We start from the raw sequence: 11995 nt of genomic DNA, 5'->3' as shown, positions 1-11995 counted from the left end.
GTCTCCCCTTTCCAGCCGTAAGGTGACGAGTCTCAATTCGACTCTACTTCTCTCAGTCTCTGCCGACGACCCCTCACGTCAGGGCGAGGTGTTGGAAGTGTTGGAATCAGCAGACATTTCTGTGCAATATTCTAAAGGTAATAGTCCTAGTTCGACTAATAATACTGACGTCACATTTGGCCGTTGACCCCCACCCACGGGGAGAGGTGTGCGTGACAAAAGATCTATCACATTTGGCCGTTGACCCCCACCCACGGGGAGAGGTGTGCGTGACAAAAGATTTATCATGCTCAAACAATTTAACGGTGATATTGCTCTAATACTCTCTCTTTACAGTACAAATAACTTATTTTATTTTCTGTTTATAGCTTTATCTATTTGACGTAAAGAAAATGTGCCATAACAATGAAATTATATTTTTGATAATTATAGAAAGCATGCATTATATTTCAATGCAAATTAGTAGATAGATGTATGTACATCATCGTCCGTTCCTATAAAGTTTATTAGATATTTCTAATTAATATTATCTGACTACGCAGAAAGAAACTTTGAGTTATTATGCTGCGTTAAACTAAATTCTTATTCTTTATGTGCTAAGAAGTTTGCGTGGCAATTTTAAAGAGATTTATACCTTAATTTTATTACCTTTTTTTATAAAAGATTTAAGTTGAAAAAGCACATATAACGCATATTATTATCACGTAAATATTGGTTAAGTCGAGTTAATGTGATTCTTAAGACATTTAATTTTATGTAAACAAGTGTATGTTTTATGTCACATGTTATCTATGTTATACTCATAGAAATTATAAGGTGTTTAATCTCAATTACATAATCATTTATTTAAAGCAATTCCTTACAGCTTTCTCACATCTAGATTTAGACGAATAAGACCAGCGGAGCCCGAATAGTCATTGTCATAACATTTTTGGTCCTTCGAGCCGGATTCGATGCTCCTCAACATGTCCAGCACAATAGCAAGGATTGCTTTACAGCAGAGCCGCTTCACCCTAATACAAGAAGCGGCAGAATTTGACGAAGCAGAAACCTCACGTGTGAACCGTCACTTGATTACATCAAGATTGGACATGCTCGAAAGCAACTGGGCGAAATTTCAAGGAGAACATGAAAGCATATGTCTCTCGGAGAACGACGGCTTGAGCGAACAACCGTATATCAGAGAAAAAGTATTCGAGCGCTGTCAAGCCTTTTACGTGTTTTCTCGCGCAAAATTACTCACACAACGAGACGAATTCGACTCCTTAGATCGACGTTCAAGATCTTCATTCTCGGACCATGGAGCGTCCACTACATTGATGCCTCGTAGCGCTTTGCCTCGAATCAAATTGCCAAGCTTCTCCGGGGACTACCAATCATGGAGGTCGTTTCACGACCTATTCGCAGCACTGATACGTGACAACGCAGACCTAACAAACGTAGAAAAGATGCATTACTTAAAAACGTGTGTCACCGGTGAGGCAGCTCGATTGGTTTGTAACTTGCCTGTTTCAGGTGAAAATTTCACGATTGCATGGACTTTGCTCGTCTCAAGATATGATAACAAACGTTTACTGATATCTACACAGTTAGACAGGATCACAAACCTGAAGCCGCTCAAAAATAAATCTGCACAAGGTTTGAGAACTCTGCTGACTACTATATCTGAAGCCATGGGTGCGATGCGTGCATTGGGATGCGCAGTGCATCAATGGGATCCACTGCTCTTACATCTTCTCGTGAGAATGCTCGATCCGGAAACCCGAGAAGCATGGGAGGTGAAGCTCGGATCATCTTCAGCTTACCCAACATATACACAGTTCGAGGAGTTCCTTATTGGAAGAACGCGAGCCATGGAAAACCTCAATTTGCATACCTCAACCTTTGGCTCGCAAAAGAAACATTCTGTCGGTTCATTAGGTAACCAGAACACGAAGATTGCAGCTCATGTAGCAACGTCCTCTTCAAACACAGGTACTACTACATGCCCGCTATGTGCATCTTCGCACTATTTGGCAAAATGCGATCGTTACCAATCGAAGACACTCCAACAACGAAGAGACATTATCGTAAAGCAACGACGGTGTTTCAATTGCCTCGGTCCCCATACGGCGAGCAAATGCAGTTCCACAAAGCGATGCCAAAAGTGCGGCAAAAAACATCACACTTCGATACACGATGCCAACAATAAATATCCTGCTAAACATACTGCGGATATGCAACCAAGCAACGAAACTGCTCAATCAACAGAAAAAACGCAGAATCAAATTTCAAATCAGTGACACTCAAGAGTATGTGCCCACCAAACGGGGGAAGCGCTTTCATCACGAAGATTTACACTGCTGGCAACAAGTCGAGCCTTATTAGAAAAGGAAAACGGTGAACTCCAAACAGCGCGCCTATTGATTGATCAAGGCTCAGAATTGTCTTTCATTGCGGAAGAACTAGTGCAAAAAGCCCGACTCAAGCGTACTCCAGCGTCAATACCGCTTCTCGGCATTGGTGGCACGTACTCAGGACGTACAAAAGGAATAGTCTCGATACGACTACACTCGGTTCACGACCCAACTTCAAATTGCTTCGTTCATGCTTACGTATTACCACGACTGACGACGAAAATACCGCCATATGACTCTAAATTTGAGTCCTGGCCTCATATAGCCGATCTTCAGCTTGCTGATCCGGACTTTGCCTACTCGGGATCTATACATGTCATTATTGGCTCAGACAACTACGGTTCGGTGATACTGCCAGGCTTAATCCGAGGCGAACCGTCAACACCCATCGCCCAACAAACCATATTTGGATGGGTTCTCTCCGGTACAGTATCAACGGACAGAATAAAACAACCAGCACAAGCTCATCACTGCACGCTAGATCATGAGCTGCAGGAACTTATCGCTAGATTTTGTACGCAGGAGGAACTTCCTACTAAAACGACTTCCAAACTAAACCAGGATGAAGAAGAATGTGAGCGACATTTTTTGTCTACACATTCAAGAGATGCCTTCGGGAGGTACACAGTACGCCTTCCTCTAAAGTTAACACCAACACTCCTGGGAGATTCAAGGACAATAGCAGGAAATGCTCTCAACAGATTATCGAGAAGATTCTCTTCCAATCCTGCCTTTCAACAACTCTATAGCGAATTTATTGAAGAGTACAAAAGCATGGGTCATATGGTGAGAGCTGATATCCCTGACAGCCAGAAATCTCCTGTGTATTATCTGCCTCACCTTGGAGTGCTCAGAGAACATAGCCGCACCACAAAACTACGGGTTGTGTTTAACGGATCTAGCCGCACTACCAGTGGTTACTCTCTTAACGACATCCTTCACGCGGGCAACAAACTACAAACTGACATATCAGAGATACTCCTATGGACTCGTACGCATAGAATCCTTTTCTCCACAGATATGATAAAGATGTTCCGTCAGATTGCAGTTCATCAAGATGACTGGGACTTGCAGAGGATCATGTGGAATGAGGAAGAAGGTCAACCTGTCGCCTATCGGCTCACGACTGTGACATATGGACTCAATTGCGCCCCATTTCTTGCGCTACGTACAATACAGCAGTTGGTGAATGATGAAGGTCATCGCTATCCCAAAGCGATAGTCCCGTTGACAAAAGGAAGATACGTCGATGACATTTTCGGCGGAGCGGAATCGATTGCAGAAGCGAAGGAAATTGTGCGACAACTAATTCAACTCTGCGAAGCAGGCAAGTTTCCGTTACAGAAATGGAGCAGCAATCGGCCAGAGGTTCTGCCTGAGACCGGTGACGAATCACCTTCCACCGTAGAGATCGAGCCTGCGCTCTGCAAGATCTTAGGTCTTGTGTGGAAACCGGATCAAGACACCTTCCATTTCTCAGCTGTGACAACATGCGACGCTTCTAAACTCACGAAGAGAATAATTTCCTCAGAAATAGCGAGATTGTACGATCCACTGGGACTGATCGCACCAGTTCTAGTGAGAGCTAAGATCATTCTACAAGAACTCTGGTTGATAAGGACAGGTTGGGACGAATCCCTTCCACCAGAACTACAACAACGCTGGAAGAATTTTCGACAGCAATTACAACAGCTAAATCAGCTAACAATACCTAGATGGCTTGGTAGCGTTCGTTCCAATTTTCCGGTTGAAATACATGGTTTTTCGGATGCCTCACAACTGGCAATGGCAGCAGTGATTTATGTAAGAGTACATAAAGAGGATGGCAACTACGCGTCGCGACTAGTGTGTTCGAAGACCAAGATTGCACCGATAAAGCGACTCTCCATCCCTCGACTCGAGCTTACAGCTGCTCTACTTCTGGCAAGATTGACGACTAATACTTTACGAGCGCTTGAGTTAACAGACGCGACAGTGACTTGTTGGTCAGACTCCTCTGTCACACTCACATGGATTAATGCTCATCCTGCTCGCTGGAAGGACTTTGTCCAAAATCGCGTTTCAGCTATACATGATCTAATGCCAAATGGAACATGGCGTTTTATACCCGGCAAAGATAACCCAGCAGATTGCGCAACGCGAGGCCTAACACCAGCACAATTAGCCCAGTATGAATTATGGTGGAAAGGGCCTAGATGGCTATCAGGGCAAAAATCATCTTGGCCTTCACTCGGGTTCAAATCTTCACAAGAGGTTGATTTGGAAGAACGGCCGGGAAATAACATAGTTGCAATCAGTAGCCAACCTTCCTACTGGGAAGTCTTGGACAGGTATTCATCCTTCTTAAAATTGTTACGAGTCACAGCAATCTGTCGCAGGTTCATCTCACGTCTGCGTAAGATGCTGCCTTCATCACCAATGACAAATCCATTGACGCCAATGGAATTAGAGCAAAGTCGCAAGTTGTGGATACGAATTGTACAACAGGCGTATTTTTCCCACGAGATTCGGATCATCTCTAGGAAAGAACAACTACCGAAATCCAATCCTATAGTTCGGCTCACTCCATTCCTAGACAAAGAAGGCTTGCTAAGAGTAGGAGGACGACTTCACTATGCCCAAGTCGATGCGGAAACCAAACATCCCTTCATATTGCCGAGAAGATCAACGCTCAGCGTGTTGATTATCGATGAGGCTCACAAAAGAATGCTCCACGGAGGTACGCAGGTAACTCTAAACCATATCCGAAGATCGTACTGGATAGTTGGCGGAAGGGCGCCTGTGAGGTCGCACATTCTCAAATGCGTACGATGCGCACGGTACCGTGGAATACGAGCTCAACAGCTGATGGGCCAGTTGCCTTCGGCCCGAGTGTCTCCTGCTCGACCTTTTTTCAACACAGGGCTGGACTATGCCGGTCCCGTAACCTTGAAGACCTGGAAAGGGCGGGCGGCACGAACGTATAAAGGTTATATAGCTATTTTTGTATGCCTCGCGACATCAGCCATTCACATTGAGGTAGTAACAAATTACACAACAGAAGCCTTTATAGCCGCATACAAACGTTTCACGGGAAGAAGAGGAATTTGCGCCACACTTCAAAGCGATTGTGGAACAAACTTTGTGGGAGCCGACGCAGAGCTAAGACGCCAATTCGAGTCCTCTTCAAAAGAGCTTCGGGACATTGCCTCTATACTAGCAAATGATAACACCGAATGGAGATTTAATCCTCCATCAACCCCCCACTTTGGAGGAAAGTGGGAGGCCGCCGTGAAATCCACAAAATTTCACATGAAACGAGTGTTAAAGGATGCCATACTAACATACGAAGGGTTATCGACCATCACGGTACAGATAGAGGCGGTGTTAAACTCCAGACCATTATGCCCGTTATCAGACGACGCAACGGATTGCGCCGCCTTAACTCCTGGGCATTTTCTAATTGGAGAAGCTCCTACGGCAATACCAGAGCCCAACTTGTCAGCGGAAAAAACCAACAGGCTAACACGGTGGCAGTTACTGAGGCAGAAGGTAGATCACTTTTGGACACGATGGTCCTCAGAATGCCTTCAACGTTATCAAGCGGTGTCTAAGTGGCAACATCCGTCCAACAAGATCCACGTAGGCTCAATGGTCCTGATCACCGACGAACGATACCCGCCAGGAAAATGGCCCCTTGCTCGAGTGACACACTTACATCCAGGACCGGATGGGTTAACAAGGGTTGTAACAGTGAAGACCACTACCTCGTCCTACAAAAGACCCATAGCTAAATTGTGTGTCCTACCAACGGATCCAGACGCCGTTCGTTCGACAGAACTATTGTCGAAGGCGGGCGGAAATGTTGAGGAAACAACCTGAGTTACCGACGGGACGCCAGTATAGAGAGCGCTCGAGGAGATCACGTGATCCCCGATCGGGGACGTCCTTGGCTCTCTGCACGTTGTCTCGCCATTTTGGTTATGTGACATGTGCGACACGTTTCTCACGGTGCAAGTACTGCGTATAATCTAGCGATTTCGAGAAATCATCTAAGCTTCGTCCGATTGGGGACAAGTGTGTGCAGCCTCTCGACTCAGAGATCAGGCAATCGTGAAAAATCTAGCCGCAAGGTGAGGGAGAGTGTTAAAACTCTCCTAGAACGAATTCAGTCTCCCCTTTCCAGCCGTAAGGTGACGAGTCTCAATTCGACTCTACTTCTCTCAGTCTCTGCCGACGACCCCTCACGTCAGGGCGAGGTGTTGGAAGTGTTGGAATCAGCAGACATTTCTGTGCAATATTCTAAAGGTAATAGTCCTAGTTCGACTAATAATACTGACGTCACATTTGGCCGTTGACCCCCACCCACGGGGAGAGGTGTGCGTGACAAAAGATCTATCACATTTGGCCGTTGACCCCCACCCACGGGGAGAGGTGTGCGTGACAAAAGATTTATCATGCTCAAACAATTTAACGGTGATATTGCTCTAATACTCTCTCTTTACAGTACAAATAACTTATTTTATTTTCTGTTTATAGCTTTATCTATTTGACGTAAAGAAAATGTGCCATAACAATGAAATTATATTTTTGATAATTATAGAAAGCATGCATTATATTTCAATGCAAATTAGTAGATAGATGTATGTACATCATCGTCCGTTCCTATAAAGTTTATTAGATATTTCTAATTAATATTATCTGACTACGCAGAAAGAAATTTTGAGTTATTATGCTGCGTTAAACTAAATTCTTATTCTTTATGTGCTAAGAAGTTTGCGTGGCAATTTTAAAGAGATTTATACCTTAATTTTATTACCTTTTTTTATAAAAGATTTAAGTTGAAAAAGCACATATAACGCATATTATTATCACGTAAATATTGGTTAAGTCGAGTTAATGTGATTCTTAAGACATTTAATTTTATGTAAACAAGTGTATGTTTTATGTCACATGTTATCTATGTTATACTCATAGAAATTATAAGGTGTTTAATCTCAATTACATAATCATTTAATTAAAGCAATTCCTTACAGCTTTCTCACATCTAGATTTAGACGAATAAGACCAGCGGAGCCCGAATAGTCATTGTCATAACAATATTATTAACTATTATATTAAATTACAATAATTTTAACACACACACACACACATGTAAAATAACAAACACATTATTATATATTAATATTAAAATATATATGTACATTGTTACATCCGCGGTTTGACCCCGCGATATATCGAAGCGCGCCGCGACTGGCATTTGCGCCGGGAAATAATAAGATATATTAAGAAAAAAGTTCAAATTAAATTTTAATTAACAATACAAATTATATATATACTGCAACGGACTTTTCCTTCCAGTGCCGCGCAACTTCGTCACTTTTCTCGGTATCTCGACACACAAAATTCGACAGATTGCTTGGGCGCCAGGTACGGTCAGGCCGCACCACTCAAAATAACACGATAATTAATTCTACGATAGTGACGGCTTAAGCTCGGTAACTCAGTTTCTTAATTGGCAGAGGGGCGGGATTCTTACTGCGGGGAATCGTACTCGGGGCTTCGGAGAGAAGGAGAGTCATTAAATCGGCACACTGGCAATTTTAAATAAAAGTTAAATAAATATATTTCGTTTTAGAAAATGGATTGCAGTTTCACATTACGTATTGACGTCCTCGTGACTCGGTAGATCCTCGACACTCGAGGTATTACAACACAAGTATGGTTCGATATTTATCGCTACCGAGGGGAACATATCCCGGATTATATTTCAATCGAGGAGGCGGGGGAGAAAGACATTTCCCAACTTACAAGACTCAAATACTCGACACAAGACAATCAGAAACGAAACTCGATAATTAATTAAACTAACAGTTATACACAAAATTCTGGACTGTCGACTCGGTACGGCTCTCCACGGAGAGAGAGAGAGAGAGAGGCTGCGCAGTTCTTACTTTAATAGCGAATCTCGGTACGGGCCTCGCGTTTCGGACACTCCCGAGGGCTCGGTAACGAAAGTAATTAACAATGACATTGATAACAATCTTAACCGTGTTACTGGAGACGCGAGTCCCCGCCGAGTTCGCTCTTACCGAGACTTTGAAGTGGTGGCCTTACAATAATTTGTCGTCCGTCGGTGTCGCACGTGGTTCGCACGCCGCAGTCTCGTCGAACAGTGTACGACTCTGGGCTCACGGCACGCCGGTAGCCGGCGTCGGTGGCGCTGCGCGCGCCGCCTATAATCGATCCTCGATCCTCTGTCGACGATAGTCGATCCTTGTGGGCCTCGTTGCTCCGGTATTTTCGAAACGGCTCTCGGTACTTTTCGGAATGTTGGTGCGGATATTGTGGCTGCTCGCTGCACGTTCCGAATAATTGCTTCTCTCCTTCTCTACTGCTGTTGACTTGTGGGGGAACCCGCCGAGAGGTGATCAGTCTCCGACGGTTCCGCTTTCCTCGGGACGGTGCCGGCGGCCCCACTGGAGCAGCCATCCCTGTCTCGGGATGTTGGTACCTTTTGATGGGCTCCTCCGCTTAATTCCGCCCGCTATCCGAGGCTGTAAAACGTATCCGGCAGTAACGGGCCCTTACGTATTTATTCTATTTATGGACAATAAATACCTTACTTTTCCGTGTTACCCGGCGTCCCCGAGCGCACCGCTTCCACCCAGGTCGTCCACTCTTGCTGCAAATTCCGCCATCCCACGATGGCTGCTCCCTTCGATACATCAGGGCCTTCTCTGATCACTCACTTCCACTCGGTAAATCTATCGGACTTAATTAACTAAAGGCGAGTCGACGAAGAAAAGTTCGTCGCTCGCCGACCCAAAATTCGTCCTCTCTCTCGACCCTTCCTCGGCCGGGCCGTGCCGGCCCTGTGACGGGCGTTAAAAACGTCACGTCACAACTCCCCCCTTCCCGGGGAGGACCGAGGCGGTCTTGGACACCGACGCACGTCGATGACCACCAATCCGAAGCCAAAACACCAATTTCACCAGGACGTCACCCGAACTAAGCGCTCTCCCCAATTCTCTCCGGGAACTTCCTGTACCGTCTAAGTCCCTACACTTACTATACAGAGATTCGAGAGCACGTCCATTCTTATTCAAACGAGTCAGGAGGGTCTAGGGTTAAACACAACAACTGCAGAATACATATTTATTGCGTCTCCGCGTATCTCGTACAAATTGTACATATAAAAATAACAAAAAAGGTAGGAGACTTATATACAAGAAAAAAAACAAAAAAAAACAAAAAAAAACTATCGATACCCTTAATTGAGTCTATCACAGCCGAGAGGAATAGAAAGGAAAAAACAAATGCTTAGACTAGAGGGGGAGGAAACACAAAAAAAAACGATAAAAAGAAAACAAAAGAGAGAAACGAAGAGAAAACAAAACAAATACACAAAAAAAAACTCTCCCGCAAGGGGCCGCTTTGTTTAAGGCCAGGAGGGGTACGGCGTGGGGCGCGTGTCCCGTCGGCGACAATTCCGCTCCTGTGTTCGTCGCGGGCCTCTTTCGTCCTGCGCGGGTGCGTCCGGCTCGTACGAGGGTCCGCACCGCGGGCAGGAGCGTACGGTCTCCCCGACGCGTCCACACCCGTAGCAGAACTCCCTCCTCGGCCGTGGACAGGCGGTATAGCGGTGGCGGCCCCCGCAATTCCAACAGCCGAGGGGCAGCGCCTCGGTAATCGGCGGCGTCCTGGGGCCTCCCGCACTCTCTCTCGGTACTGGGGGGTTTGTCTGCGTGGCCCGTTCCCTCGGTAGCGGGTGGTCGGTCTGGGCGGCCCTTTCGGTGCCCCCAGGCGGTAGACGGACCTGTTGTCCTACATGGCGCATTGGGAGACGCTCCCGAATGTCTCCGGAGATGCCGGTTTGCGTCCCCGTTTCCCGGACGGAGGGGAACTCCCGGACGACCGCTCCACGGGTCGTCACCACCATATTACGGATGGTTTCCTGGGCGTCGGCCACATCCGTCCAAAATTCGGGGCAGTTCCCCTCTATGTACTGCACCAAGTTCTCGTGTCGTTGGAGGAAGCGGGCCCATTCCGTCCTTGCGGGGTCGCCCATATCGAAAAGTAGCTAATCGGGATCAGGAATGTGATACGGTTTTAGGTCCTGTATGTGTATTTTGCCTACGGCCGACCCGTCTAGACGAGTCAACTCGTAGACCACGGAGGACAGCTTCTTGCCGATCCGGAAGGGACCCTCGAATTTAGGTGCCAATTTCGCCGCGAAGTTATGCGCGGCGGAAGACAGAACGTGCTGTTTTTTCAGCACGAGCTCCCCCGTACGGAAAACGCGGGGCCGGCGCCGCAGGTTATAATACGACGCTTGCCTTTGGTGTGCCCCCTCTAAATTCTCGGTAACCCATTCCTGTATCGCCTGGAGGCGGTTCATTCTATCGGCCCAAGCCGCGGGGTCTGCTGCTTCGACCTGAGTCATATCGTTACCTCGGTCTCGCAATCTTTCTCTCGGTACTAATTCTCGCCCCAGATTCAAAAAGGCCGGCAATGTTCCTATCGAGGAATGCACGGCTGTGTTATAGGCAAATCTAAAATCGGCAATATGTTTATCCCATTCTCTATGGTCTCTATCGATAAACGCGACGATCATAGTTTTTAAAATTCGATTCACTCTCTCTACTGGGTTCGCTTGAGGGTGATACGGGGGAACTGTCGTGTGAGTTATCTTATGATTGTCGGCGAAATCCTTTATTATTCTATTCACAAACTCGGTACCGTTATCCGTTAATAGAAATTTTGGCGTCCCCCATCGCGAAATTACTAGATCTTCGAGAGCCTCCCTTATTTTTGATCCGTTCGCCGATCTAAGCGTCTTACACTCTATCCACTTGGTGAATAGATCTTGAATCACCAAGAGATACTGAAATCCCGATTTACTCCGGGGTAACGGTCCCATAATATCCGCTGCGACTATCGTCCACGGCGCTTCCGGGATCCGTCTACCCATAAGTCCCGCAGGGTTGGCTTGCTCGACCTTAGTTCTTTGGCACGTATCGCATCTCTTTACGTATTTGACTACGTCTCGAAACATTTGCGGCCAATAGTATGATACTGCCAGACGCTGATAAGTTTTATCGATACCGAGGTGTCCGGATTGGGGAACATCGTGCGCTTCGTGTAACGCTTCCCCCCTCAATTCGCAAGGTAATACCAGCTTCCACCTATCCAAATCTTCCACTATCTCTGAAATAACCGGTTTCGATCTTAGGAAATATAATCGCTCGTCTAGGACTCTCCACTGATTGTATCGCTCCGGCTCTTGTACTACCTGTACGTACCGTCGCTTGTACCATTTATCTTTACTCTCGGTATCCGGGATATCGACGATTTCGGCCGGCGCGATCAAAGCGACACTAACTTCCCCCTCGTGGCTTCGCGATAAGGCGTCAGGCACATGGTGTAGTGCGCCTTTCCTATGTACGATCTCGTAGTCGTATTCTAGTAACTCGAGGGCCCACCTCGCTAGCCTGCCCGTGGGGTTTTTTAAATTATGGAGCCATCTCAAACTACTGTGGTCGGTTATGACTGTGAACCGGTAGCCCTCTAGATACGGTCTAAATTTCTTAATGGACCACACAACGGCTAGACACTCC

At 46.3% G+C, this 11995-nt stretch overlaps 2 protein-coding genes across 2 annotated transcripts; both read left to right on the top strand.

The window, feature by feature from the left end:
• The first annotated feature begins 965 nt into the window (after positions 1-965).
• On the top strand, positions 966-2282 carry LOC145937908 (uncharacterized). The gene has a single exon (XM_083041264.1). It carries the CDS (start codon positions 966-968, stop codon positions 2280-2282), a length of 1317 nt encoding a protein of 438 aa, XP_082897390.1.
• Positions 2283-2293: 11 nt separating this feature from the next.
• On the top strand, positions 2294-6257 carry LOC145937907 (uncharacterized). The gene is made up of 2 exons (XM_083041263.1): positions 2294-2345; positions 2416-6257. Exons 1-2 carry the CDS (start codon positions 2294-2296, stop codon positions 6255-6257), a joined length of 3894 nt encoding a protein of 1297 aa, XP_082897389.1.
• Positions 6258-11995: the final 5738 nt, after the last annotated feature.

The sequence above is a fragment of the Prenolepis imparis genome, unplaced genomic scaffold (assembly GCF_030444845.1).
Source record: "Prenolepis imparis isolate NDT839.2.m4 unplaced genomic scaffold, iyPreImpa1.0 SCAF_6, whole genome shotgun sequence".
NCBI lineage: Eukaryota > Metazoa > Arthropoda > Insecta > Hymenoptera > Formicidae > Prenolepis > Prenolepis imparis.
The sequence above is the reverse complement of the archived record's forward strand: the minus strand, read 5'-3'. Positions and strand labels throughout refer to the sequence as shown.